This window comes from Aedes albopictus, chromosome 1, assembly GCF_035046485.1.
Source record: "Aedes albopictus strain Foshan chromosome 1, AalbF5, whole genome shotgun sequence".
Lineage (NCBI taxonomy): Eukaryota > Metazoa > Arthropoda > Insecta > Diptera > Culicidae > Aedes > Aedes albopictus.
The window spans coordinates 64,396,365-64,421,114 of record NC_085136.1 but is presented as its reverse complement, the minus strand read 5'-3'; the positions used below and the strand labels follow the sequence as shown (position 1 = coordinate 64,421,114).

At 41.9% G+C, this 24,750-nt stretch overlaps 1 protein-coding gene across 4 annotated transcripts in view; it reads right to left on the bottom strand.

Annotated features, from left to right (window-relative positions):
- Positions 1 to 36: 36 nt before the first annotated feature.
- Positions 37 to 24,750, bottom strand: part of LOC109401927 (LIM domain transcription factor LMO4.1) — a 69,750-nt gene continuing 45,036 nt past the window's right edge. Inside the window, exons 1-4 of one of the 4 annotated variants that reach the window (XM_062844684.1) lie at positions 16,509 to 16,999; positions 16,024 to 16,361; positions 15,821 to 15,961; positions 37 to 2,488 (exon numbers count right to left, since the gene is read on the bottom strand). In XM_062844684.1, the coding sequence (XP_062700668.1) occupies positions 2,065 to 2,488; positions 15,821 to 15,961; positions 16,024 to 16,361 (903 nt within the window). In that variant the 5' untranslated portion in view covers positions 16,509 to 16,999 and the 3' untranslated portion in view covers positions 37 to 2,064. Of the gene's footprint in view, positions 2,489 to 15,820; positions 15,962 to 16,023; positions 16,365 to 16,508; positions 17,000 to 24,750 lie in introns of those variants that run through there. The other 3 variants (XM_062844685.1, XM_062844683.1, XM_062844686.1) reach the window with 3 other exon arrangements.

Here is a 24,750-nt window from a genome sequence, read left to right as displayed (position 1 = left end):
TTCCACTTTGTTAGAAAGTGCAAAACTTTGATCGGGTACGATTAATAGCTTCCTTTGTTCACTTTAATAATTTGACTAATTACCATTTATGCGTTCGTTTTTTGTTTTCTATCTTGATTTTCTTCTGTTTTAATCGGCTTTTCCGGTTCTTCTTAGGTTTCACTCTCAGCAACAATAAGTACTGGCTTTTCTTTGGTTTACCTCTATATAGTTCGTTTCCTTGCGTACGACTTTTTACGAGTAATGTGGAGCTTTTGTTTACACCTGTTTACACAAATTTTTAATTTTAGTTGATTATTTGCCAGAAACATTTACGATTTCAATGCGAAACTTTCGCTCAGTGTATTTTTCTTATATTTGACAGTTATTCAGTTTGTTTGTTTTATTTGGGTGACACTGTAAACAAATGAAGTTTTTTTTTCAATAAAAGTTATCCTAAAATGAGAAATTAATCATATTCAACAAATTAACTCGAATAATTGTAAGACCTAGAGTATTTACAAGTGAGAATTGACACGGGAAAAACAAATTTCAACCGCGTCTTTTGTTTATTTCCTTTTCGAGAGATGTTTATAACCTCAATTTATTTATAGTACAATGAGAACGACTCTGTTCCGTTCGTGAAAATTATCAGTCTTTGATTAAGTGAGGATTAAAATGCAAACAACGATGAAAATAACGGCATTCAAAACTAGATCGCGCTATGGGATGGAACGGAAATGGATCAGTTTCCTGAAGGGATTCCTGGGGAATTCCTGAAGGGATTCCTCCAGGAATCTCTTCAGGGATTCCTCCAGGAATCTCTTCAGGGATTCCTCCAGAAATCTCTTCAGGGATTTCTCCAGGAATCTCTTCAGGGATTCCTCCAGGAATCTCTTCAGGAATTCCTCCAGGAATCTCTTCAGGAATTCCTCCAGGAATCTCTTCAGGAATTCCTCCAGGAATCTCTTCAGGAATTCCTCCAGGAATCTCTTCAGGAATTCCTCCAGGAATCTCTTCAGGAATTCCTCCAGGAATCTCTTCAGGAATTCCTCCAGGAATCTCTTCAGTAATTCCTCCAGGAATCTCTTCCGGAATTCCTCCTGGTATCCCTTCTAGAAATCATCCAGTAATCTGTACAAGAATTTCTGCAAGAATCTCTTCAGAAATTCCCTTCAGGAATTTCTCCAAAAATCCCTCTGGGTATTGCTCCAGAAATTCCTTCAGGAATTTTTTTCACGAACCCCTCCAGGAATGCCTCTAGAAATTCCTCCAGGAATGTCTTCAGAAATTCCCCCAGGAATCCCTTCAGGAATTCCTCCAGAAATCCCGTCAGAAATCTCTCCAAGAATTCCTCTAGGAATTTCTTCCGTAATCAGGAATACTTTTAGGAATTTCTCTAGGAAATCCTGAAAGGATTTCTTGAAGGAAATCCTGGAGGAATTTATAAAGGCTTTCTGGAGGAATTTCTGAAGAGATTCCTGGAGGAATGTGTCTGTCCCGTTTTCATCTCATCCCGTAGAGCGAGCGTATCACCAGTGCAGCGTAATTTATTCGCTCCAAATAGCGCAAAATGAAGTGTTAAACAAACCCGCTCTTCCTGTGCACCACCAACGCGGGCTTATCTAATTGAGTAAATTTGATTTATGTTGAACTGATTTCCGGTTTTTCCTCGAAAAAAAAACTGCATAAATTTATGGCACTCGCGTGTGCAGTTATGCACCGCGACAAAAAAAAAACAACGCAGTAGGCGATCGCGAAAAATATGACACATTGATGCGCGGTGGCGCACGCGAACGTGAAACGAGGGGTCTCGCAATGCGTTTTCCGTTTTGTTGGCACATGGCTGCTTTGATAGGTTAGGTTTTCTTCTTCTGATGCAACAATTAATGACAGCCGAATCCGTCGGAACGCGCTGGGATAAAAGCGCAATTCAAAAATATTGCACATCGTTGTGAGTTTTTTCGGCTTTTCGAGTAATTTGAGTAATTTTCCATCCCTTTGTTTCTTCACCCAGAACATACACAACAGCTACATACAGATATAGGCGGTGAAAAGAAGGACAACGCCTTGGACAACGCAAATTTAACTAGCGGAGCTGAGGGCGGCCTTCATGTGCGTAGGCGTCCCGAACGGTGACGGACCGCCGCCACCGAGTGACACCGGTAGATTACTGTTATTGTTATGGTCGCCTCCGGCAGCCCGCTGCCCGGCCACCAGCTGCGACATCAGCGAGTTCTGCGATTGACCTTGCTGCTGCTGCTGTCCCGGTCCCGGTCCATGACCTCCTCCGATGCCGTTCTGAACCGGGTGTGGATGACCTCCGGCTCCGACGCCACCCCCTTGCTGTTGTTGTTGTTGCTGTTGCTGCTGCTGTGGACCCCCCGTTCCGATTTGACGTTTCAACATCGGGTGGTTGGCCATCGAGGCGAATACTAGCCGTTCCTCGTAGTCGTACTCGCAGAGGATTTTGTTCTCGCACAGGTAGAACTTGTCCCCGACGCAGAATCTGCAACGAAATGAAAAAAAAAATCATCGGTCAGAAACGAAAAAATGCGGGATTCCTATTGTGAAAGGGGAAACATTTCCGACAGAAGCAAATGGAAAAAGTTCGAACGCCGGTCATTGTTCTCGAATGGGATCGATTTCCTACAAGGTTTTGCATCGTTGCACTCCCAGGAGAGCACTTTTACACGTTCAATTTGCGATTGAACGCAAAACTAGAGAAATTAATATTTCAATGGAAAACCAGAACACGCTGCTACATTTGATTTCATCGCCGTTGGCGGGCCCCCCACAACCACCCTCGCCTCAGCGCAGTTGGCCATGACGCCCACGTTTGACGTTTTAAAAACTTGTCAAAGCTCCCCGAAAGATTGATAGGCCTTTTCATGTGACAGATCCGTGCATGCATTTGTTTACAAAGCTTGAACAACAGCTGCTAACACGAACGTGTCATCTTCATAGAAGAACTGTCAAACGCCCGAAAAATCAGCTGATTTAAGACGTCACATGAAAAGGCCTATTACATATACTCACTCTTCTCCTTCTCGAGTAAAAAACTTCAATTAAACGAACCCCCCACCGCACAAATATGAATGATATCAAATTCCTAAATCCAAAATAAATGGATCCCTCTCGTCTCCCACCAACCCTAGTGGCAGTAGAGAGAACCATCAATAATGTAAATTGTATTTGCCAGCCAGCCAGTCAGTCGCTGGGAAATGTAAATGATACGTAATTACTGCCGTAACCCCTTTCGATTCGTTTGTCAGTCCCTTCCATCCCGTCACCCCTCGTTTTCGCCCGCACTGACGACAATAGAAAAACCCAACTTCAAATTAAATCCAAGCAGGCCAGGCACGTCGAACGAAACCAATTCAACCCGGTTGTGAAATCTGTCCCCATAACCGCAAAATATGAAATGCCCGTTCCGTCGCTTCGTGTCAACCGGTCGTCGTTTATCTTCCGACGCACAAACACTTGGTATAGACCCCTCTCCCGGAAAATACTATCATTATCATTTGGACCGAACCCGAACTGAAGTCGAGAGTCGAGAAGGGAGTCGGTCGGGCAGCCCCTTGTCGTATAATTTATTTGTCAAGGATTATAAATCAAATTAAAACAATATTACGCTCGCTAGGATAGTTTTCAACAATTCCGATGCGCGGTTTTGGCCGGGTTGCCGAATTGAAGAGATTTCGGTTCCCGGAATTATAAATTTCCACGACTATGTCTTGATTGTTTCAGATTTAGGTATTCTGGTAGCACTGTTCATCAAATCCCAACCCTAATAAACACCATACACGGACCGTAAGGTAGACTGTTCAACCATACAACATACTGTTCGAATTGTATCCTGAATGGGTGGTTAAACACGTCTTATGGTTATCGTTTATGCGGTAAGTAACATTTTCAGAACTGATCGAATTAATTCATGTTTTATTGTGGATTTGGAAGAAAACCGAAGAATGAGCATCGCTCAAATTTCACTGAATTACTAGCGAACTTAAGGTGAGATGAGACGGACTCACCATGGTACTCAGAAACATTTTTCCGTTGTGAAAACAAAAACCAATTTCACACAAAATTCCGGACTTGCTAACTTATTGTACCCGTGCGTTTATTGTTTTCATTAAATAAACACTTTCCGGTTTGAGTATTCACAAAAAAAGCAAAAAATAAATACCGAAATAATTTGTCCTATTAACAGCGGCTAGCGTACAGTTTCACCTTAACCACCAACACCACATGCTCACTCACGCAAAATTTGGCGCGCTCGCACTGACAGACCCCCAGGTAGGATAAAGTCGTGACTGTCGACACTGCGTCGGACTGAAAACGAAAACATCAGGGATGCATGTCAGGTCGGATGAGAAATGACAGAAAGTTCGCTGAAAACTTCGCTTCGCTAGTCCAACTGGCGAACTCCGATTTGGTGCTGCGAGGTCAATATTATAGGTTTATAACGGCCATCCTCAAGCAGAGGAGAATAACAAATTAATAACTACGAGATCACATAACATGTTTATGTATCTTGTTTTGTTATTACCGTCTACCCCCGTTGGATTGACCTCATCTAATCTGAAAACTTTTTAATTTGACTCCCTCTAATCTGCACATCGTTCAAACTAAAAAGGGTTCAAACGTCATTCTGCTCATGGAACAGGGTGAAGCGGAACGCAGAATCAAAACAAAACAGCAAAAAGGGTTCCCATCAGTGTATTTTTCAATGCCCACAGGATTACTAAAAGTTCAAATTAAAAAATGAACCCCGTTGATTTGCATGAAGTGCCGTTCAAACCAACGGGGGTAGACGGTATTAAATTATCAAGGCATAACTTTTGCATAACAAATTTTGTTGGACAAACTCAAATTGTTACAATCAAGCTATTGACATACAATCACCAAATTACATTTCAATAACATCCCAACTAACATTTTCAGCGCTATAAGCTTCAGTCATTTGCTTTCTGTTGTGTAACCATCGAGTAAAAGCAGTCAACGCTGAATAAAAGGAAAGCTAGTCAAATATAAATCATAAGCTAATATACGACTGCAAAACAAGCACCATCCAGCTACCAACCTCGGTTTTCAGAAATCCACTGGGGCTGCCTTTACTCCACTCTATTCCAACTCCGGGAGATTTCCCGGAAGATGTGAGAACTTGAACACATCGAATAGGAGTCCCCACTAACAAAACAGCTGCTACTATACAGTACAATTCGTCATACTGACAAATTCCCAAACCAGCAGCGCTTTAAAGGCCGTTATGCGATTTCATTACGGCTAGAAGCCGTAATAAAGAAACTGTTGGTTTACCAACACGGCTTGTCGGATGTAAACATTATTGTCAAAACAAACTTTAAGCGGGATATATAGCTACTACACAAATTCTTTACAGCTATCCATCTCTGTGCTGTGAAATTATTTGGGTTGCTTTAATTGCACTTTAATTCAATGCCGGAAGATTTTCCGAAAGATGTGCAAATCGAGGAAGAGTCCCAGCCACTACAACAGCTGCTTTTATACAGTACGTTTTGTAATGTTGCCAAAACACAAAACAGCAGCGCTTCGTAGCCGTTTAAAGAACACTCTTTCAGCTAGAAGCTGTGAAGAAGAATCTGTTGGCGCAACCACACAGCTTGTTCAATGTAAACATTATTGCGTTTGACGTTTCACAAGCTTTTACAGCAAGATGAAGTTGGGTAAGGTTTCTTGTGGCACAATTATGAAGCCTTGTCTGGAGTAAAACAAAACGGGCTATTTTCTATGTTATTTATATATAGCAGTGTGGCAGCGAGGACATCATCGGGACCAGTGGATACGGAGATCGGGAGTTCGATTCCAAGTAGCGGCGAGTACTTTAATTATTCAATTTTGAAAGTGATAATTCCAGTTTCACATGTATTGCGTCACGGTATCCATAACCTAATTATATTTAATCGTTTAATTTGGGGATGCCGTAAAACTATTATTTAACAATTGCGAAAAGGCTGAAAAAGCGCCTTCTCAAGATGTTATTCAGTTAGTGGTTACATAGGAGCCGAGAAAAGAGCTATGACTAGGTGGCATAGAAGCTGATCGCACAGCATGTACAAGCTGATTAAGTTCGCCAGATTCATTGGTATAGGGCTTGCATAGAAGCTTTCGTCCATATGTACAACACAGTAACTCAGCATCAAGCCGTATTAAGGAGGCTTTGTTGACGTTTACATTCACAATAAATGTTAGTTGGGATGTTTTGTTGAAGTACAAGTTTTGTTATTGTTGTACTATTGATCAACTTATCAACAATAGCACAGCAGTAACAAGTTTTGAAATCAAAGCAACATCATTCGAGCTTTGCGTAGTTTACGTTGTTTTCCATAATGAGGGAGTTTGTGAGTGCATGTTTCACGTCAGTCCCCTCCTGACCAGAAGTACATAACAAGAATATAATAAAGTTATGACAACCGCTGTTAGAAATAGCAGAAGTTGATATAATTCTGTTGCCACAGTGGTCCAGATTTGAAAATACCTGGTAAAAATTGCCAAATCATAGTAGTCTGCTAGTATGAGTGTATTGGAACATGATTTAGCGCTCAATTTAATTTTAAAGGCATTTCATTTTTTGTCGATTTCTCCGAACAAAATCCGAATAAAATTGATGTTTTTCATACAATTTTACTATACACATACATGTATCATCATGGCGCTATTGTTTTGTCAGCTTTTGGCAGTTGCATTTTTCTTTAACCGATTCTGCATACATAAACGAGCATTTGAAAGGAATCTCCCCGCGGAGAGTAGCGGGGAGCGATTTGTAAGACACTTTGAAGTCGAACTGTCAAAATTTCTCGTACAAATGACATGTAATGTCAAATTTGAAGCCAAAAGTGTTATTTTGATCTATTTCTCCATTGCAGATGTCTGATATACACAAGAACTTACAAAAAAAACTTTTGAAAGCAATTGTATTACTTATATCAATAGACTTTTGTAGTGGTTGAACTTGTTTGTGTTCTTTATCAAAAATTTCGCACTTTTTCCATCAGCAGCTATTCAGTGCTGTAACAAGATACAAAATCAATATTTTCAAATTTTATAAATGCCAGTTAGTGCTCCTGGTATTATGGATAAATGCTCAATATACTGTAACCCATATAAGACATGTTCAAAAATTGAGTTTCTGCCAGCTTTTCTCAAAATTGGACCTCTAAGGATTTTTCTATACGAATATCCATAGCAAAATTATATTACCATTTGTTATACAGTAGACGTTCGGTTAGTGCAAACGGTTTAACTGCAAAGTTTTTTAACTGCAAGTCCGATAAGTGCAACAAATTTGCAGTTATCGCACCGCTAAATGTCAGAATGGTGCGCCATGTTAGCTCAAATGAACAGTCGGATGAAGTGCACGTTCATATTACGCAGTTGATGGTTTGTTGACACTGTCAGGCGTTGCAGTTATCGGATATTCGTTCGCTAAGTGAAAGGTAAACATGTTGCAGTTAACGAACGTCTACTGTAATTTTAGTAACAAAATTATAACAAAACTTGTTTAATTTATTCAAACAGATGTATAACAATACTTGTTTTATTATGCTTTATAATTTAATTGCCAATAAACATAATTTCGCAACACGTTTTTTGCTACTTTTGTTAGATTTTTTGTAACAAAATTATTTAAGAATTGATCAGGTTTATTGTATTGTCGCGAAAAAGTTTGATATTTTTTTGTTATTCTGATCACTCGAGTTAAGACATTTGTAACAAAACTTGAAGCAAATTTGTTCTGGAATATATAACAGAACTTTTGTTATGATTTCACACGTTTAATCTAACAAAATTTGATATAATTTTGTTATAATTTTATTTCAACTTGTTATATTTTTGTTTTAATTAGAATAAGTTTGATAGAATTTATGTTATTTTAACTACTAACGGTACATACCCAGGTAACCACTAAGCATTTAATAAGCCGTACAGCAGCTCGTATTATGCATTTGAATTGCTTGCTACCCTACATAAGCAGTTCAAATGCATAAATGCCTTCAGATAGCATCAGCTGTGCCGCTTAAAAGCATTTAACTGTTAATTAGCATTCCGAATGCTTGGGGGATTTTCGCTTAGAAGCAATCAGAATGCTTCTCAACTACTCTTTAAATGCTAAGAGCAAAAAGGGTGTGAGATATGTTATGCATTTCACAGCATATGTTGTCTTTCTCTTGCAGGACCAATGCATCTGTTTACAAATTTGTGCATCTGATTTGCTTTTTCGTTTTTTCCTTGCACCAGCGAACAGTGGGAAAAATCGACCGAAAAAACGGATCTTTCAACGCCGCTGGTTTCGGTACGTGAAGTTAATCATTTCTGACGTAAAAAGTACGAGAAATCGATTGATGTTAAATTCATTCACCGCACGGCACGGGAAGTGGTCCATTTTGCCCTTTTTGCGTTGCGTTGCGTTGCGTTGCGTTGCGTGGTAACGGAGTAATTCGTAGATTGCATACTGAAAGTTGTCATGTTTTATCTTTAATACTCTTATCTAATTGCTTATGGAATGCTATTTGGGAAGGAACAGCTATCCAATCAGAGGTTGAAGTAAAAAAGACATGAGAACTTCCATTGCCGGCCACGCCCATCTTCTCCGTTACGAGGATAGGAAAGGATGTGATGATATGACACCTACTTAAGGTGAGGTCAGCGACTCACCGACGCCCCCATAAGTGTCAAGTGGATATTTGGAATGGGATGATTGGGGAATCACTATAAGCGAGTGATGCGGCAAGATTCAGATTGTGTAAGTGTATTTGAGTAGATCTTGTAAATGTGTTGGTGTGAGTGTGAGTGTTTTAGTATTAAACACCAACGTTGGGAGTGACGTAGCTAAGAGATTTTGTCACTCCATGGGCCGTTTTGCTTCAGGGATGGGGCACAGGCATTTGGATCATGTGTCCTGGCTAACAAGCCTAGGCTTAAGCGCCATTGCTCGCTCTCTGAAACGAGAAGAAACACGTTATGCGGATGGGAGGGGATAATAGGGAAGGGATGCTATCTATTTATCGAGATGCCAGCGACTCACCGACGCCCTCGTAAATAGAAAGAGATAGGATTTTGGTACGGGAATGGTCTGCAATTCAGTATGATCAAGTATGCGACTGGATTAGATGTTGTGTAAATAGATGTAAGCATGAAAAATTTAGCATGAAACGTTCTCACCAAATTACCGCCGTCGTGGTTCCGCTTGAGGAATGAAATTGGTCACATCACAAAAGAAAGACGCATCCGATCCAACCAAAACTCGCGCACAGCATCTCCACACCAACAATATCGTAACCACCCAAACCACCACACGTTCTGTCAAAATAATTGACCCAATATTACCGCTTCAATTGTAAGTATTAGTAATAAAGTTTCAAAAATTGAATAAATTATTCTTGTTTGTTAGATTGCATTACTCTGGATTCATATACCCCTTTAACCTTTGCAGTTATCTATCACTCAGGTTCAAACTCAAGACAAATGAAATTATATGAATATGTTGCAACAGTTTCAAGAACATGACTGCGACCTCACCAGACAATCCCAAATAATGACAACCCGTTCCAACAGAGGAACCACTGATAAGCATTCAATAAACTATAAATAATAATAAAACTAATGATTCACAACTAAGATTTTCAATTATCGTATCAGACGGCCATGTTGACTGTACAGTTTTATGCAATAAACTACTCAAAAATTCAAATTTGGGAAGATGTGTGATTGTCGAATTCAAAAACATTGGAAGGAAAATAAAGCGACAATTTGTGGGGAACGTTATAGGGCCAATTTTGAGACCAACTGGTTTTAGAAAACACCCCAGGACGAAGAGAACACCCTGAAAATTCAACCCAATACTCACTCGATAGAATAGATAGAATGACACATCACAATGAAAAAAAAATGTCATTGAAATTGGCGTGAAATACTTACATTCCGCTTCCCGATCCGTTTCCGTGTAATTTACCTTGGTATAACTCGTACGGCGTAACATTTGTTTCCGTCCACTATCTGGAAATATCTTACATCCCACCATCCGCACCTACAGTTTCAGCTCCGATTTGTCCACCGGTACCTTTCCGTCCTTCGGTAAGTCTTTCTCCACGTCGAACGCACCGTTGAAGACGAACGCTTCTTGATATTGTCACCGCGAGAAAGTTGTTCTTTTCCTGTTCAAGCGTGGGATCCTTTGGGGCGGAAGCGGTTCGTCGGTTCGCAGCTGATAGTTGAATTTATTGCGCTGAAGGATAGTCAATTTGGCTTCCTTCATCAAAGCCTTAATCAAATCAAATTTGAAAAATAAGAAAATCGGCCGAAAAAAATGACGGGAGCGAAATTTATATATCTTTTTGTATAAAAAAAAATAAAATGGGGCAAAATGGGACCACTTCCCGTGCCGTGCAGTGAATGAATTTAGCACCAAACGATTTCTCGTACTGTTTTACGTCAGAAATGGTCAACTTCACGTACCGAAACCAACGGCGTAAAAGATTCGTTTTTTCGGTCGATTTTTCCCACTGTGCAGCGGTATAAGACTGTACTCCGCTAGACATTTTTTTTTTACGAAACATGTCTTCTCGAGCAGACCAAGTGCCCTTTGGCTCTATTTTTTCGCGCACTACCGTATTACCCCGCTGGTGCGATACGTTTTAAGCCTTCAGTACACGCTTTGCCAAGTGTGCAAATTTTTCCGCACGCATAACCCAGCAGGCCAACAGCGGTCGCAACATTGACAAAACGTCGGAAATGTCAAGCGTTTGCTTTGATGTTGGTTGATGCGTGCGGAAAAGTTTGCACACTTGGCAAAGCGTGTACTGAAGGCTTTAATACGGCACTTTTTAATTCGTACCCCGCTTATTCGGCAAATGTCGAATTAAAAAGTGCTCAAAATGTCACAGAGATGTACACTGTAAATTCAAAACAGTTTGATATAAGGCAATCCACGAGACAGATGCGATCAGCTGATTTGTTTTGTTTACCATGTATTTTTGACAATCGATGATCGGGATGACAGCTGAACACAAAGGAATTTGTTAAGCACCGACGACACTTGACGAAACTTTGTTAAGTTGTACTCACACTGTGTTTACAGTTTTGGCTGTCACCCCCATCGCGAAAAGTCGTCATGGATTGCCTTATTGCGGTTATATTGTCCGTGCAGTTGAATCACGGAACTTTCGACTAGCGAAGTTGGATTTTTCTCCAAATCCATGCGTCGGATCTAACTGCGGAAGTGGTGCGCTGTATAGCGGACCAGGTTTACTATACAGCGCACCACTTCCAAAGTTAGGTCCGACGCATGGATTTGGAGAAAAATCCAACTTCGCTAGTCGAAAACTCCGATTTTCAATTAAATTGAGAATACTCGCACCCACAGCAGCTTCTCTTGCAGCCGCTGATTCCGGAAGTTCTAAATTGGTGCTATTCGACATCCAAACCGCCTGGATACCATCTGGAATGAACTGAGGAAGGCAACAATCGTAAGAAAGAATGAGCTTTTCATGCATCAACTCAGTATCTGTTGAAATTATGTTTCATAACAAACCCGGAAGGGCCCATATAGCCGAGGCGGTAAACGCACGGGTATTCAGCATGACCATGCTGAAGGGACGGGTTCGATTCCCGGTCGGTCCAGGATCTTTTCGTAAAGGAAATTTCCTTGACTTCCTTGGGCATAGAGTATCTTCGTGCCTGCCACACGATATACACATGCAAAATGGTCATTGGCAGAGGAAGCTCTCAGTTAACTGTGGAAATGCTCATAGAACACTAATCTGAGAAGCAGGCTTTGTCCCAGTGAGGACGTTACGCCAAGAAGAAAAAAAAAGAACAAATCCGGAACTCAAAACAAAAACAAAAACAGAGTTGCCAAATTTTAATGAACAAGGTGGTGTAGGGTGATCAGTTTGTCGAATTTAAAGCTTACCCCGGTTATTCGACAATAGTCGGTGTCGAGTAAGCGGGGTAATACGGAACTCGGATAGTTCCTGGCGGTGAACCTATCCTACACCGATGAAGAGTTCCCCGGCAGTGGGTCTTCCGAAACCGTCTCTTCCCGGGCAGGTGCCGAGGTCGGTTCTGCGATTCCGGTTGAGCTCGTCTTCCGGTTAACATTGACCAAACTCCGGTGCTTTTTCGTGATCTACTCGGTCTAGTCCCCAACGGTGGATCAAGCCTACTCCGTTCGCGGTCAGTAGGGAAAGTGGGGACTCTGTGTGGCCGAATTGGTGCAGGTATTTCCTGAAGCAACCATGGCCTGACAGGAAATGTTTCAGATAGAAGTTGACTTCTCCGTGTTCTCCGTCTGTCCACCCATAATGAAACGTTCGGAATGAGCCGATGCATGGGTCCATCTTCCTTTTGCGGCGCTATTGGTGATTTGATGTTGCATGAAGAAGAAGAAGAACGATGGTGTTTTGAAAAAATCCTATCCCTACAACACAGGGGAAAATTTTAAAATGCCTCTATAAAATCTAAAACAAAATCTTTCGTTATTCAGCAACTGCAGCTGTTATTCAGCTATCAATGTTAGTTGGGAACAGCTCGGGCCTGCGCAGTGTCTCCCACGACCTTAACCGTAAGCTCCTAATACAAAGAGCTCTTGTTCTGCGAGTCCTTTTTCAGCTCGATGGTCATTTCTCCGGACCGTGTACGCCTGACTTTTTGTACGTCCTTTTGTAAGTCCTTAAGCTCCGGAGCCGTTCTAATGGTACCACAGAGAACATACATCCAAGTCCAGTTCCGAAGCTGTGTAAGGAATTTAATGGCCATTTGAAATCGTCAACACAAGTGGCAATAGCGTGGCGCTGCAATCGGTTAATTTCCCATACTAATTTATTTCACCACTTGAAATGTTTCAATTCACCACTGACTGTGGCAATATGGTGTTTGGTGGCGTTAGTGTTGTCATCGTGTATTGGTTTGCAACCTTACTCAAGCAAAGATTCAAATCCTTACACAACTTTCCGAATGAAATTTGTTCTAGCCTGGATGTTTGTTCTCTGTGATGGTACGTAGAACCTCAAGGTAGCTTTCCTCACTGGTCTTCACCACAATCGCTTCACCCTTCTTCTTGACACTTCTCTTAATAGGTTACGGTCTTGCGCCTGCGTTCGTCGGCTTCGCCTTCGTTGTACAGTCTGCCACTGGGTCTCTCTGTTACCAACACCGACCTGTTCTCCCTCTGCGGCAGCTATTCTCTTGCGCAGAGTGTCTCTCTACCGTTTAGAGCCTCCTGTCTTTTAGCGGGCCCCAGACGACATTAATATATAGATGGCTTGAAGAAACTCATAAATATATTGACGCCATGTGAAGACGATATCAATATATTGATGCTAATATTGAGGAAAATCAGTAAAGTTTGATTTCTCGTTTCAATACTTTCCCTCTCGGTTCGATCGCAGTAGCCGAGAGCAGCTGGCAGCTGAAGCGAAGTATGTTTTGTGCGTGTCACCGGCATTTGTTTCGGCCGGCATAAAAAAATGACTTTTATGTGGAGCGAATCGGTGCGGGTGACCCGGGACGGACTCGGTGAAAATATTGTCGAGAATTAAATATTGGCAAGAAAAATATTGTCAATACTTCTGTCGTCTGGGGCCCGCTTTTCATCTCCTGGCGAAGATCAGCGTCTCTTTATTGCGGACATGTCTGTTTGTCTGCTTGTCTGTCTGTTTGACCCTTATGCATTCGGAAACTACTGAACCGATTGGCGTGAAATTTCGCATATGGGTGTTGTTGGGGCCGGGGAAGGTTCTCAGCATAGTGTGAGACTTCTCCCATCACTGGCCTCTTTCCATACACATTAATTTGCGAGGAACTTCCCTTTGGATCTGTATGTTAAAAACACAGTAGACAGGCAGTACGAAGTTTGCCGGGACAGCTAGTATTGCGCTTAGCAAGAAAAATTTTAGATTCACCCTTATACCGATCTGTCAGTCAGTTGTGCGCAAGGGTGAATCTCATACCATGGGCAGTATCCATATTTGCATTACTTAAAACATACCCAACCGGCAGGCCCGGATTAAGGATTGTGGGGGCCCAGGGCCCGAGGGGATGTGGAGGCCCCTCGGAGAGATGACCAAAAATGTTTTTCCTTATTTTCAGTACAGTACTTGAGTAATATGAAAAATAAAGCTAGTGTTAGCAACCAAAAAAGGTTTTTGTGGGGGCCCTTAAAATGTGGGGGCCCGGGGCCCGGGCCCCCCCGGCCCCCCCCTTAGATCCGGCCCTGCCAACCGGTATCAACCGCGCGCGATCAGTACAAGACTGAATGCAACAAATAATGGCACAAGCAATCGAATCAGCAACAATTCCAGAAAATATTGTTTTATTTTCGTTTCATTCAAACAATCTCGAAAGGGACCATAATGAGTTAACTTACCTTTCCACGCAAGTTATCAACAACAACAATCAGCCGGTGGGCGAGCGTCGATGTTTGTTTTGGTCGCAGACAATGGAAACGTGCTGCGAGTAGCTTTGGCGCGCAACGACGTCGTCTGTTTTCTTGCTCCTGATTGGCTGCGCGCCACTGGAGTGGAGCTGCGCGTAACTGCCCGGCGCGCAAATTGCGCAACGAAAGAAAAACTATACAAAATATTCGCAATAAAAAAAACTCAAAAATTTAATTTATGAGAAATTTGTTATTATTTTCAATAGGAATGCAACGTAAGCGAGCATGTATGTTGTTCATGTATTTATATGATAAATATGTTGAATAATCATCACCTGCATTCAACAAGGTATTAGATTTTTCGTCTGAGCCTATTTGGAAACCACTGCCACAGAGTAGTCCATCATTTATTTACGTCGTGTACCGGAGATACAGTTTTTTTTCTGTTGTTTTCCTGGTGTCTCGAACACGCCAAAAACAAAAGGCTTCCGGTCCGTGTGAGACAGTTTCGCATGCAAAATGACATTTGAAATTCCTGGAACCTTCCAGTATGCCGGCGCGCCGGATCGCCCAAATAGCTCTGGAGGGAAATCAGAAAACCATTTTGCCGGTCGTTACCCATACCTGGCCACGTCGTCGGGGAACGATTTTTGATGAATACGTAATTCTGTGACTTACGGCCAGGGGTTTGAAGAGTAGGGATGGAATGGAAACTGACCTTTTGTTTGTTTTTGATTGCCTCTTGGAGGGGGTAAGATGAGGCAGGGGTGGCCGGCATCCGAAGAAGTTTGTAATAACATTAACAATTTATCATTTTCCGGTCCCTTCCCTGGCTGGAACGGAGGACGAAGGAGGCTCTGAGATGATATTTGAATGGCGAATGTTTTGGATGACAATAGCACAGGCAGTCAGTGGCTACTACGATTGTGTGACGGGATCTGTCAAAAACTGTGGAAAATTGATTTCCCCTTTTTATTCGAGTGGTTTTTGGGTTTCTGGCGTAAGTTCAGAGTGGGTGTGAGATTTCTCTGTGATTAATGAATAGTTGTGAAATTGAATCTTTTGGGGACGAATTGTGAATGGTGGGATTAGTTCAAATTGAGCTGTTTAGGCACATAAGATTGATTGTCCTCTATGACTGCATGGGGCAGATCTGAATGATATGAATATTTAACAAAATTAAAGCTTACAGTAGAATCACAGACTATCAGACATAAAACTCATACTATTTCATAGTCCCTGATTGAGTCAAATGTTTTTTTAAGTTCTGTACTTTAGAAATTGTTATTTAAAGTTTAATTCATTAAATCCGTTCTGTTCGTTAGATATCTGAGCAAGGGGTTTGACTGTTTTGCGGTTTCGCATCGAAGAAAAGAAAAGTTTGAGAACCCCTGCCGTCACACCGGAAGACGCCCAAGGACTTACCGATGATTGCACTGCTGACAGGCGAAGCACTCCAGATGATACACATTGTTCCGGGCCCGCATCACCATCTCGAAGGCCGGTATCACTTTGTTGCAAGCGGCGCAGAAGCCCGTGTTGCCAAACAGCCTGGAATTTTTCAAGCTTCAATTAACTCATCATTAAGCACATCGAACAGCCTGTGGTCTCCCTCGCACGCAACCTACCTCAGATAATCCCGCTTGCACAGCATCAGATTGCCCTTGGTGTACAGTGTGGATCCAACCTCCCCGAGGCGACAATCGCAGCAACCACATTTCAAACAATCCTCGTGCCACAGCAGATCCAGTGCCCGCAGCAAAAACCGATCCTGAATGTGTTTCCCGCAGCCGGCACACAGCTGCTGGTTGTGATTGTGACTATGCGGGCCATTGCCGTTCCCAATTCCATTCTGACCGCCACCGGTTACGGGCCCAGACTGCTGCGAACCATTTCCGCTGGCAACACTGCCTCCACCACCACCACCGGACGGCGGTTCCGGCTTGGTGACGTCCATCGTCATCATCTGCTGGAATAAAGAATGGAGAAAAACAAGAAAGACACTTGTAAAAATTGAACATTTTTTGTTTTCCGTCTGAGAAGCCGGCGAAAATCTACGATAAGACCGAAGGAAAAACTTTTCTCATCCGGTAATGGAGCGAGCGGTACCTACCGATAGGTACCCGATAAGTGAGCGTCAACGCTCGCGTCGAAATGGCCAAACAACGACTTTTTAATTAACTGCCTCTTATTTCGAGAAACGTGCATTTACAACAACTGGGAAAATTTATCGGTTTTCCGAAAGGGGAAAAGTTTTCCGCCAGGCGAATCACATCCTCCTTGGTGCGTGTTTTCTTGTTGCGATTATTTTCCGTGTTTTTTTACAACTGGTCAACTTGCAACGAGAAACAACATGGAGGACAATAAATCTAGTTGCCCGGTGGTTGTGATGCGAAATGAACTGGCTTCAGCCCAGCGACTGCTGATGCGGGCACGTGGAAAACATAAAAATCGTGGAGTTTTCCGGAGAGTTTTCCGACAACAACGAACGGAAAACCCTTTCGCTGTTCTTGCCAGGGATGATTACCGTTTTCAACGAGGTGCTTTCGAGCTTCGAAAAGTTTAAAATTAACGTTTAAATCGTGTTGATTGGTGCATACAGGGCTGCCAGTTGATTGTTCAGATGCTGCAAGACTAACGTTGGGGCGTCTCAAATAAAAGGGTAACAGAAAAACTGGGAAATGCAATCATCTGTCAGTTCTAGAATTTAAAATCTTTCTGAGTATGACAGAGGATGCCTGGGATTGTTTTTATTGTAGTCCCGCAGTGTGCCCGGCTTCTAAAAATCCATCATAAGAGAAATTTCTTTGGAGACCTAGATCTCATATTCATATTTATTTTTGCCGGTACTTACTCATTAAAATTTATTTATGATGAGTCAAAGAATTTAAATTCCAAATTAAGAAAGAAATCAAAGTTTTTTTTTGTTTTTCATTTACATTTTCAAAAACTTTAATTCAAACTAGCTGTCCCAGCAAACGTAGCTCTGCTTGCCTACTATGTTTTTATCATCCAGCTCTGTAGAAAATTGCCCTACCAAATGGAATTTCAAACTTTCTTGTTTTCGGTGCATTCCCGGTCGATTTTCCGATTTATTTTTCGTACGAACACGTCGGAGCCCTGTATGAATGAAACACTGAAAGAATGGTGTAGATCCGTTGGCTTGTTCCCGAGCCTATTCGTGACATACAAACACCATTCCATTTTTATTTATATAGATAGATAGATACTTAGATATTTTAATTTCTTATGAAATCGTTTAAGAAATTTCAAGAAGGATTCCATGAAGAATCACTATTATCTATTAGACAGTTCCCTGGCATTTCACCGGGCCTGTTCAGGATGATCTTTGCCAGGAGTTTGCCAAGAGTATCCAGCAGGCATATCGGTCGATAGGATTCTGGGTCTCCTGGCGGCTTACCTCGTTCTAGCAGTAACAAGAGCTTCTGAATCTTCCAAGGGTTGGCGTCTGCTATAATAGACACAACAAACATACAAAATGGAAGCGTCGCTGTCTACCTTCCTTCCTTTGATAGGTACCTCGACAGAGAGTCCTTATCAAATTTGTTCATTTTCCATTTCCGTTCATAGGTCCCCCGATCGTTTGATGTAGAGAAAATTCGACAACCGATGCTGTAGTCGATCATCTGATGGTCACTATGTGTGTACTCCTCGCTCATTCTCCATGTTCATGTTATCCTCCAACGATGGAGTGCAGAACGTCACATCTATGATGGATTCCCAGCCGTTCATGCGGAATGTGCTCACCGATCCTTCGTTGCACGCCGTTACGTTCAACAGCAAGCTGTACAGTGTACACTGATTCCCCACTCCACAGCCCAAGCGTTGAAGTCCCCTCCAAAAACAAGCGGCGTTCGTCCTACCAGCATGTCGGTTATATGTCTAACATCCGATTATACTGCCCCTACACTCCTCCATCGTGAGTGACCTCATCTAGATCCTTGCACTCGACCACCGCCTCCTGTGAGAGTGCTCTGACGTTTGCCTCGCTTCCCAGGGGCTTCGCGACTATTTTCCGGTAATTAAAACTCTTAACGGATGGATGTTTCTTCTTTTTTTCTTTTTGCTGGCTAACTAGCACCGTTCGCCGTCAGTTGTGTTTTACGACGGCTGGGTCTAGGAGCTAAGCCTTAAATTCCGACGCCCAGGGAGACAGCCACCACACCTGGGACCCTACGTATCGAACTCATCAACACATGGTTGATTGATTGATTTGTCTTTATTTGAGAATCAACACATGGGCCGGGATCTACAGCTTTACTTCCTATCCGAGGGAAGGCGTGATCACGGATTTTATGTCTCAGAAAATCCCATCGGCGTCGACGGGGATTGAACCCCGACCGACTGGGGTGAGAGGCAATCACGCTTACCACAACACCACCGACGCCGACACATCTTTCTTCAACTTGAAGATCATCTCGCCTTCTGCATGGGCCGTGTGCGGGCCCCAGACGACAGAAGTATTAACAATATTTTTATTGTCAATACTTTTCTGCAATATTTTTACCGAGTCCGAGTGGGGTCACCCACATTGAGTGGCTCCGCATAAAAATCGATTTTTTATGATGCCGATCGAAACAAATGCTGGTGAGACACACAAAACATGCTTTGCTTTGGTTGGCTGCTCTCGGCTACCGTGATCGAACTGAGAGCGGAAATGAGGGGAAATATTGAAGCACGAAATCAAACTTTTCTGATTTCCCTCAATATTTGCATCAATATATTGATGTCGCCTACACATCAGTTTGTGTGTTGACTCGGTACCGAACGGACGCAAATATAGAGAACGCGAGTGTAGTATTATAGAGTAAATTAAATAAAATTAAATTTCATTATTTTCCACATTGAATAAAATATATATATAATAATTGATTGTGTATTTTCTTCGGTGCAACCTACATTTTCACCGTCGTTCAGGCGTGTGCTCCGCCGAGCGGTAGAGGGCAAGCACGAAGATGCGGAGCGGCTGGGTTAGAGGATGCAGAATTCTTCTACTACTGAATGACGCTTGGGGTGAATGAAGCGAACGGGAGAAAGAGAGAAGAAGGCTGGAGCATGAGCTTGGTGGTCGGACCGGTCGCTTGCCTGCGGCAGTCTTGTAACGATTTTGGACGCGAACGGTTTGTTTTCTGAATGGTGTGGTTTGGATTGGAAAAAAAGTGAGAAAAAATCTTGAAAAGAAACAGTGACTAAAATACTTGATTCGTGTTAATATTTAAATGATATTTGTTTGATTTACTTGAGAAAATACGACAGCGAGTTACGAGAGTGTCGATCACGTTTCCAGCGAGCACGTTTTTCCAGCTCGGCTGAATATTCGGATTTTGTTAAAGATACAAAGTGATTAAGTTAAATCGAACAACGTGAACATGGCGGATGTTGAACTGAGGGCAAATTCTGTACGGCTGCGCTTCGAAAGAGGCAGCCCAGAGCCTAGTGATGCGGAAATCTTTGGTTACATGAAAACAAGAATGGGTCTAAGAAGTGAGAAGTTGTTGTCCATGTACAAGGACAAAAATGACGTCTCGGTCATAATCAAGTTCAAGACTGAGGAAGACATGAGAAACACGCTGCGAAATCTCCCAGATACAATGGAATTTGTGTACAGCAAGTATCAAAGTGCAACACTGAAAATTTCTCCGGCAAATGACATTATGCGTTATAGGAGACTGTTTAACCTCCCTCCTGAAGTCGAGGATCGTGAGATTGCGTCCGTCTTTGGGAAGTACGGAAAGGTTATCCGAATGGTCAGAGAGAAGTATGGCGAAGAAACAGGCTACCCGATCTGTACATCTGTGCGAGGTGTCTACCTGGAATTGAAGGACAAAATGGAGGTTCCGGCATTGATCTATAAGGGATCAATGTTCGGAACATCAAAGCACGCGCTTTCTATGAAGGAATGGTGAACAGGTGCTTCCAGTGTGGTAGTGCGGACCACTTAAAAGCTGAGTGCCCGCAAAAAAGGTCAGTAAACGAGCGACTGGGAAGTACAGGTCAATCCGGTGGGGAATTGTACCCGAACGTTCAGGTATGCGTGAGAAATTTTTTGTTAGCAACGAAAAAAGTTTACCCGACGAGACCCGAAGTTGAGCCGAAATTTATTATGGCAAACCCAATCAGCTGCTGATGAGGTTTCTTAAAATCTTGAAACATCACAGAAAAGTAGCAAAAATCATCGGTATTTGCAACCAGATCGGATCAGAGGGATGCGTGCTAGTGATTGCCTTACGATTTTCTGCTTTATTTGCACATTTGAAGAAATTTTCTGTTTTATGGTGCAAAAAGTTTCCATAATAAATTTCAATCGTGAACCGAAAGAACAGAAGAAGAATAAGAAACTCAGAAAGTTCATCGAAAAACGGGAAAATTCACCATCCGTCGGCCACGCGCACTACCATACTATCTTCATACCCGTTTACTTCTATATATCCTGAGGTCAACCGTCATATAGCGGTATCGTAGCGAACGGTAATCGTTGGGTAAAGTCGGCGGCACAAAAAGTGCTGACTACCAATGAAAGTGCTGCAACACCTACATCAGTTTGTAGCACCGAAGCTGTGAATGATAGTGTTGGTGTCGCAGACCAACTATTGCAACCGTCTGGTGCAGACTGCAGAAACATCCAAGCAGCCTGAAGCGGGCCAGGTTACACACAACGCCACTGCGATAGTCAAGGCCAGTGGTTAAATCCCGAGACCGATGGTGAGCAGATGAGCGAACAGCCGGAGCAAACGGCTAACGGAAAGCACGTGAGTATTGTCGATCGAGATGGAGACGCAGGGTCGGCGGTCAAAGAGAATGCGAGAGGAAGCGGAAAGGGTTCATCGAAGAGAGGGCACAAATCACGAAACAAAGGGCAGAACACAAATCAAATTTCCGACTCGGAGAACTCAAACACAGACATGGAACAGCACAAACCAAACACAACGAAGGGGACGGTGAGTAGTATTGACAATATTTTTCTTGTCAATAATTATCGACAACATTTTCACCAAGACCGACCCGGGTCACCCACACTGAGTCGCTCCACACAAAAGTCGATTTTTTTATGATGTCTATCGAAACAAATGCCGGTGACTGCACAAAACATACCTCGCTTCGGCTGCTCTCGGCTGCCGCAATCGAGCTGAGAAGGGAAATGAGGGGAAATATTGAAACGCGAAATCAAACTTTTCTGATTTCCCTCAATATTTGCATCAATATATTGATGTCGCCTTCACACGGCATCAATATATTGATGTGTTTCTTCGACCCATCAATATATTGATGTCGTTACAGTTTCTCTCTATAAGGGACCCCACCCGAGCATCAATACTTCATCAATATCGCTACTTTTTGACGAAATTTCCATCAAACCTTGAGCTTAATCGAAAGATTTTCCATAAATACATTGGGAAAACCACGAGTTTGACGAAAATTCCAACAAAAAGTATCAATATTGATAAAGTATTGATGCTCGTGTGGGGCCCGCTTATTACACTATCTACACACCCTTCTAAACCCATTGGGACCGGTGGGGTCATATATGGCGATGAAACCGGAGTATAATAAACGTGTTCGAGACTTGCGAGGTTGCGGCAGCAGCGGCAAAACTATCCGACCCCTTTGGTGAACTTCGTTGCACCTTTGATATCCATGGTCTTACGATATGTTTCCGACAGGAACTATTCGGAGATATTGCAGTAGTCCTGCCGTGCATTTAATTTTCGAGCTTAAAATATCGTGTACACACTTAATACAAATAAAAGGAATATCAGCATTTTTCCATTCTTTTGTTGGAGATTCGCAAAGCCGAGTGATCTTCAATCAACTATTTTGCCGATCTATAGACTGTTTCAGAAATTATAAATACACTTTGTTTATTAAGTAAAATGAACTGTTCTGATGATTTTTCCCAACTTCTTTCAGAATATAGCATACTGTACTCCATATTTTTGTATTTCCATTCAATTATATTGATATTTTGAAGAACAGTCGAGTTCTCTAACAATTAACTTCATTCTCCAAATTTCCATTTGCACAAAAGTGTTTTTTTTTTAAAGATTTCAACATTATTTATAACTACATACCAAGAATTATCTAAATTTTTATCACATTCGCTTTCTCAACAAGTTGTCTACGGAATGCCTTGATCAAAATCTGAGAAAAGTCGAAAATCGCATTTCCACGACATTTTTTCTGAGATCATGTTTTTTTTTAAAGGTTTTCTACTGAACATAAGAACTATCATACAGTTTCTTAGCTTTCCTGAACGCATTTAAGTTAAACAAATTATTTTTTTCAGTTCATTCGATCCTTCAGATGGCAAAGCTTGTCATGGTAAAAACGAATGCAGTAAGCAGTAATTAAGGCATTCGTTTGCTTAACGTTTTTTGCAACAGGTGTTGTTGAGAAATTTGAAACAAAAATATTTGCATTGTGAAGGCCCGTAATGATGGTACTTGATCAAATATTCCAGTTAAAATTACTCTAACCAATCGAGAAATATCTTTTCTTATCGATACAGCAACTTTTATTTTGTTTGGAAAAGAAATACTTTATTTGTGAGATTTTTTTCTTTTCTACTATGCTACATTGTTTGACCACTTTAAATTTTAATCATCTAGTTTACAGAGCCCTATTTTTAACTTTCACAAGAAACATCAACAAAATTGGTATTACATATTTGCTTTGTTAGCATGTTTACCATTAGAGCTAGAAGAAACTTTTTTGGATAGCGGGCTCAAATTCAAATGGCAGTCAATCGTTAGTGTATTTATAATTTCTGAAACAGTCTTTAATCAGCGGTTTACGCTATTTAGTGAGTCCCCCTATTGTTCCGATTGAACCAAGGCAAACTTGGCTGCAATTTAAACTGTTTAGTAAGTCCCCATAATAATTTGTGACAGTGCCATTTATTGAAAACCAGGAAAAGTAGCAAAATAAAACAAAATTCCCTGGGGTTTCCAGGTTTTTCCAGCGGGAAATTTTATTTTATAACTTTCTTTGCAAATCTCTTTAGAAAATAAAACAAAAATCAGTTTAGGAATATTTTTGGATTTTATTTATTTATTTATCACCGTCTTGAATTGTAATACAAATTCCCCAGACTGCATATTAATCTAAGTTCCTAATCCTATTTTTAAAGACAAACTTTGAAATATGAAAATCGAACAGAGCACAAACACTATTAAAAGCACGAATACATTTGTCTAATGGATTATTGATGCCGTAGCATGTCCTATAAAATCTAACAAACAGAAGGTCACGGTCACGTAAAAGTCGGGAAGGAGCATACAAAGACACATTTTCTAACAAAGACGGACAGTTAATGTTGCCTACTAACAGATCAAATATAAACAATCTTTGCAAATTCTTGCGTCTAGAAGAGAGCGTCTCTAATGCTATCAGGGCGCAGCGACTACCATAGTCAGGAAGGTCTGCAGGATTGGACCAGGGCAGTTGACGTAACGCGTACCGAATGAAGCAGCGTTGGACTCTCTCCATTCGGATGATCTGCGTAGTGTGATGGGGAGACCACACGCAAACAGCGTATTCCAAAACGCTTCGAACGAGCGAACAGTAAAGCGTTTTCATCGCATAAATATCTCGGAATTTATGGGTGCAGCGACGAACGAATCCTAGAGCAGCAAATCCTTTCGCAGTCGTGATGCTAATGTGATCGTTGAACTGCAGTTTAGAGTCGATGGTGACTCCTAGATCTCGAATAGATTCAACACGTTCCAAAATATCCGGGCCAATTGCGTACTCAAATTGAATGCTTGAGGAACGCCGGGTGAATGTGATGCACTTGCATTTTTTGGTGTTCAGTTCCATCCCGTTTTCTAAACACCACAGCTGAATCTCGTTAGCATCGGTCTGAAGCGCGCAGCAATCAACGAGCGACGAAATAGTCCTGTACAACTTAAGGTCGTCAGCAAACAAAACTTTCTCAGATTTCAGCCGATAGCATAGATCATTCACGAACAACACAAAAATTAAAGGTCCTAGGACACTGCCTTGAGGCACGCCTGAAGTGATGGAAAAGTGACGAGATTGCGTACCGTTGATACAAACAAATGCTTTGCGTTCAGTCAGATAGGAATGCAACCAATCTGTTACCCAACGGGGAAAGCCCAAGTGACTTAGCTTAGCAACAGCAAGATCGTGCGGAACTCTGTCGAAGGCTTTGGAGAAGTCGAAATATATGGCATCAACTTGTGCTTTGTTCCTGAACGCATTTGAGACGAAATTTGTGAATGTCATTAAATTCGTGGTGGTCGATCGTTTTTTAACAAAGCCGTGCTGATACTCGGAAATAAACGGTTGAGCCGCAGTATACAGAGCGCCATGAA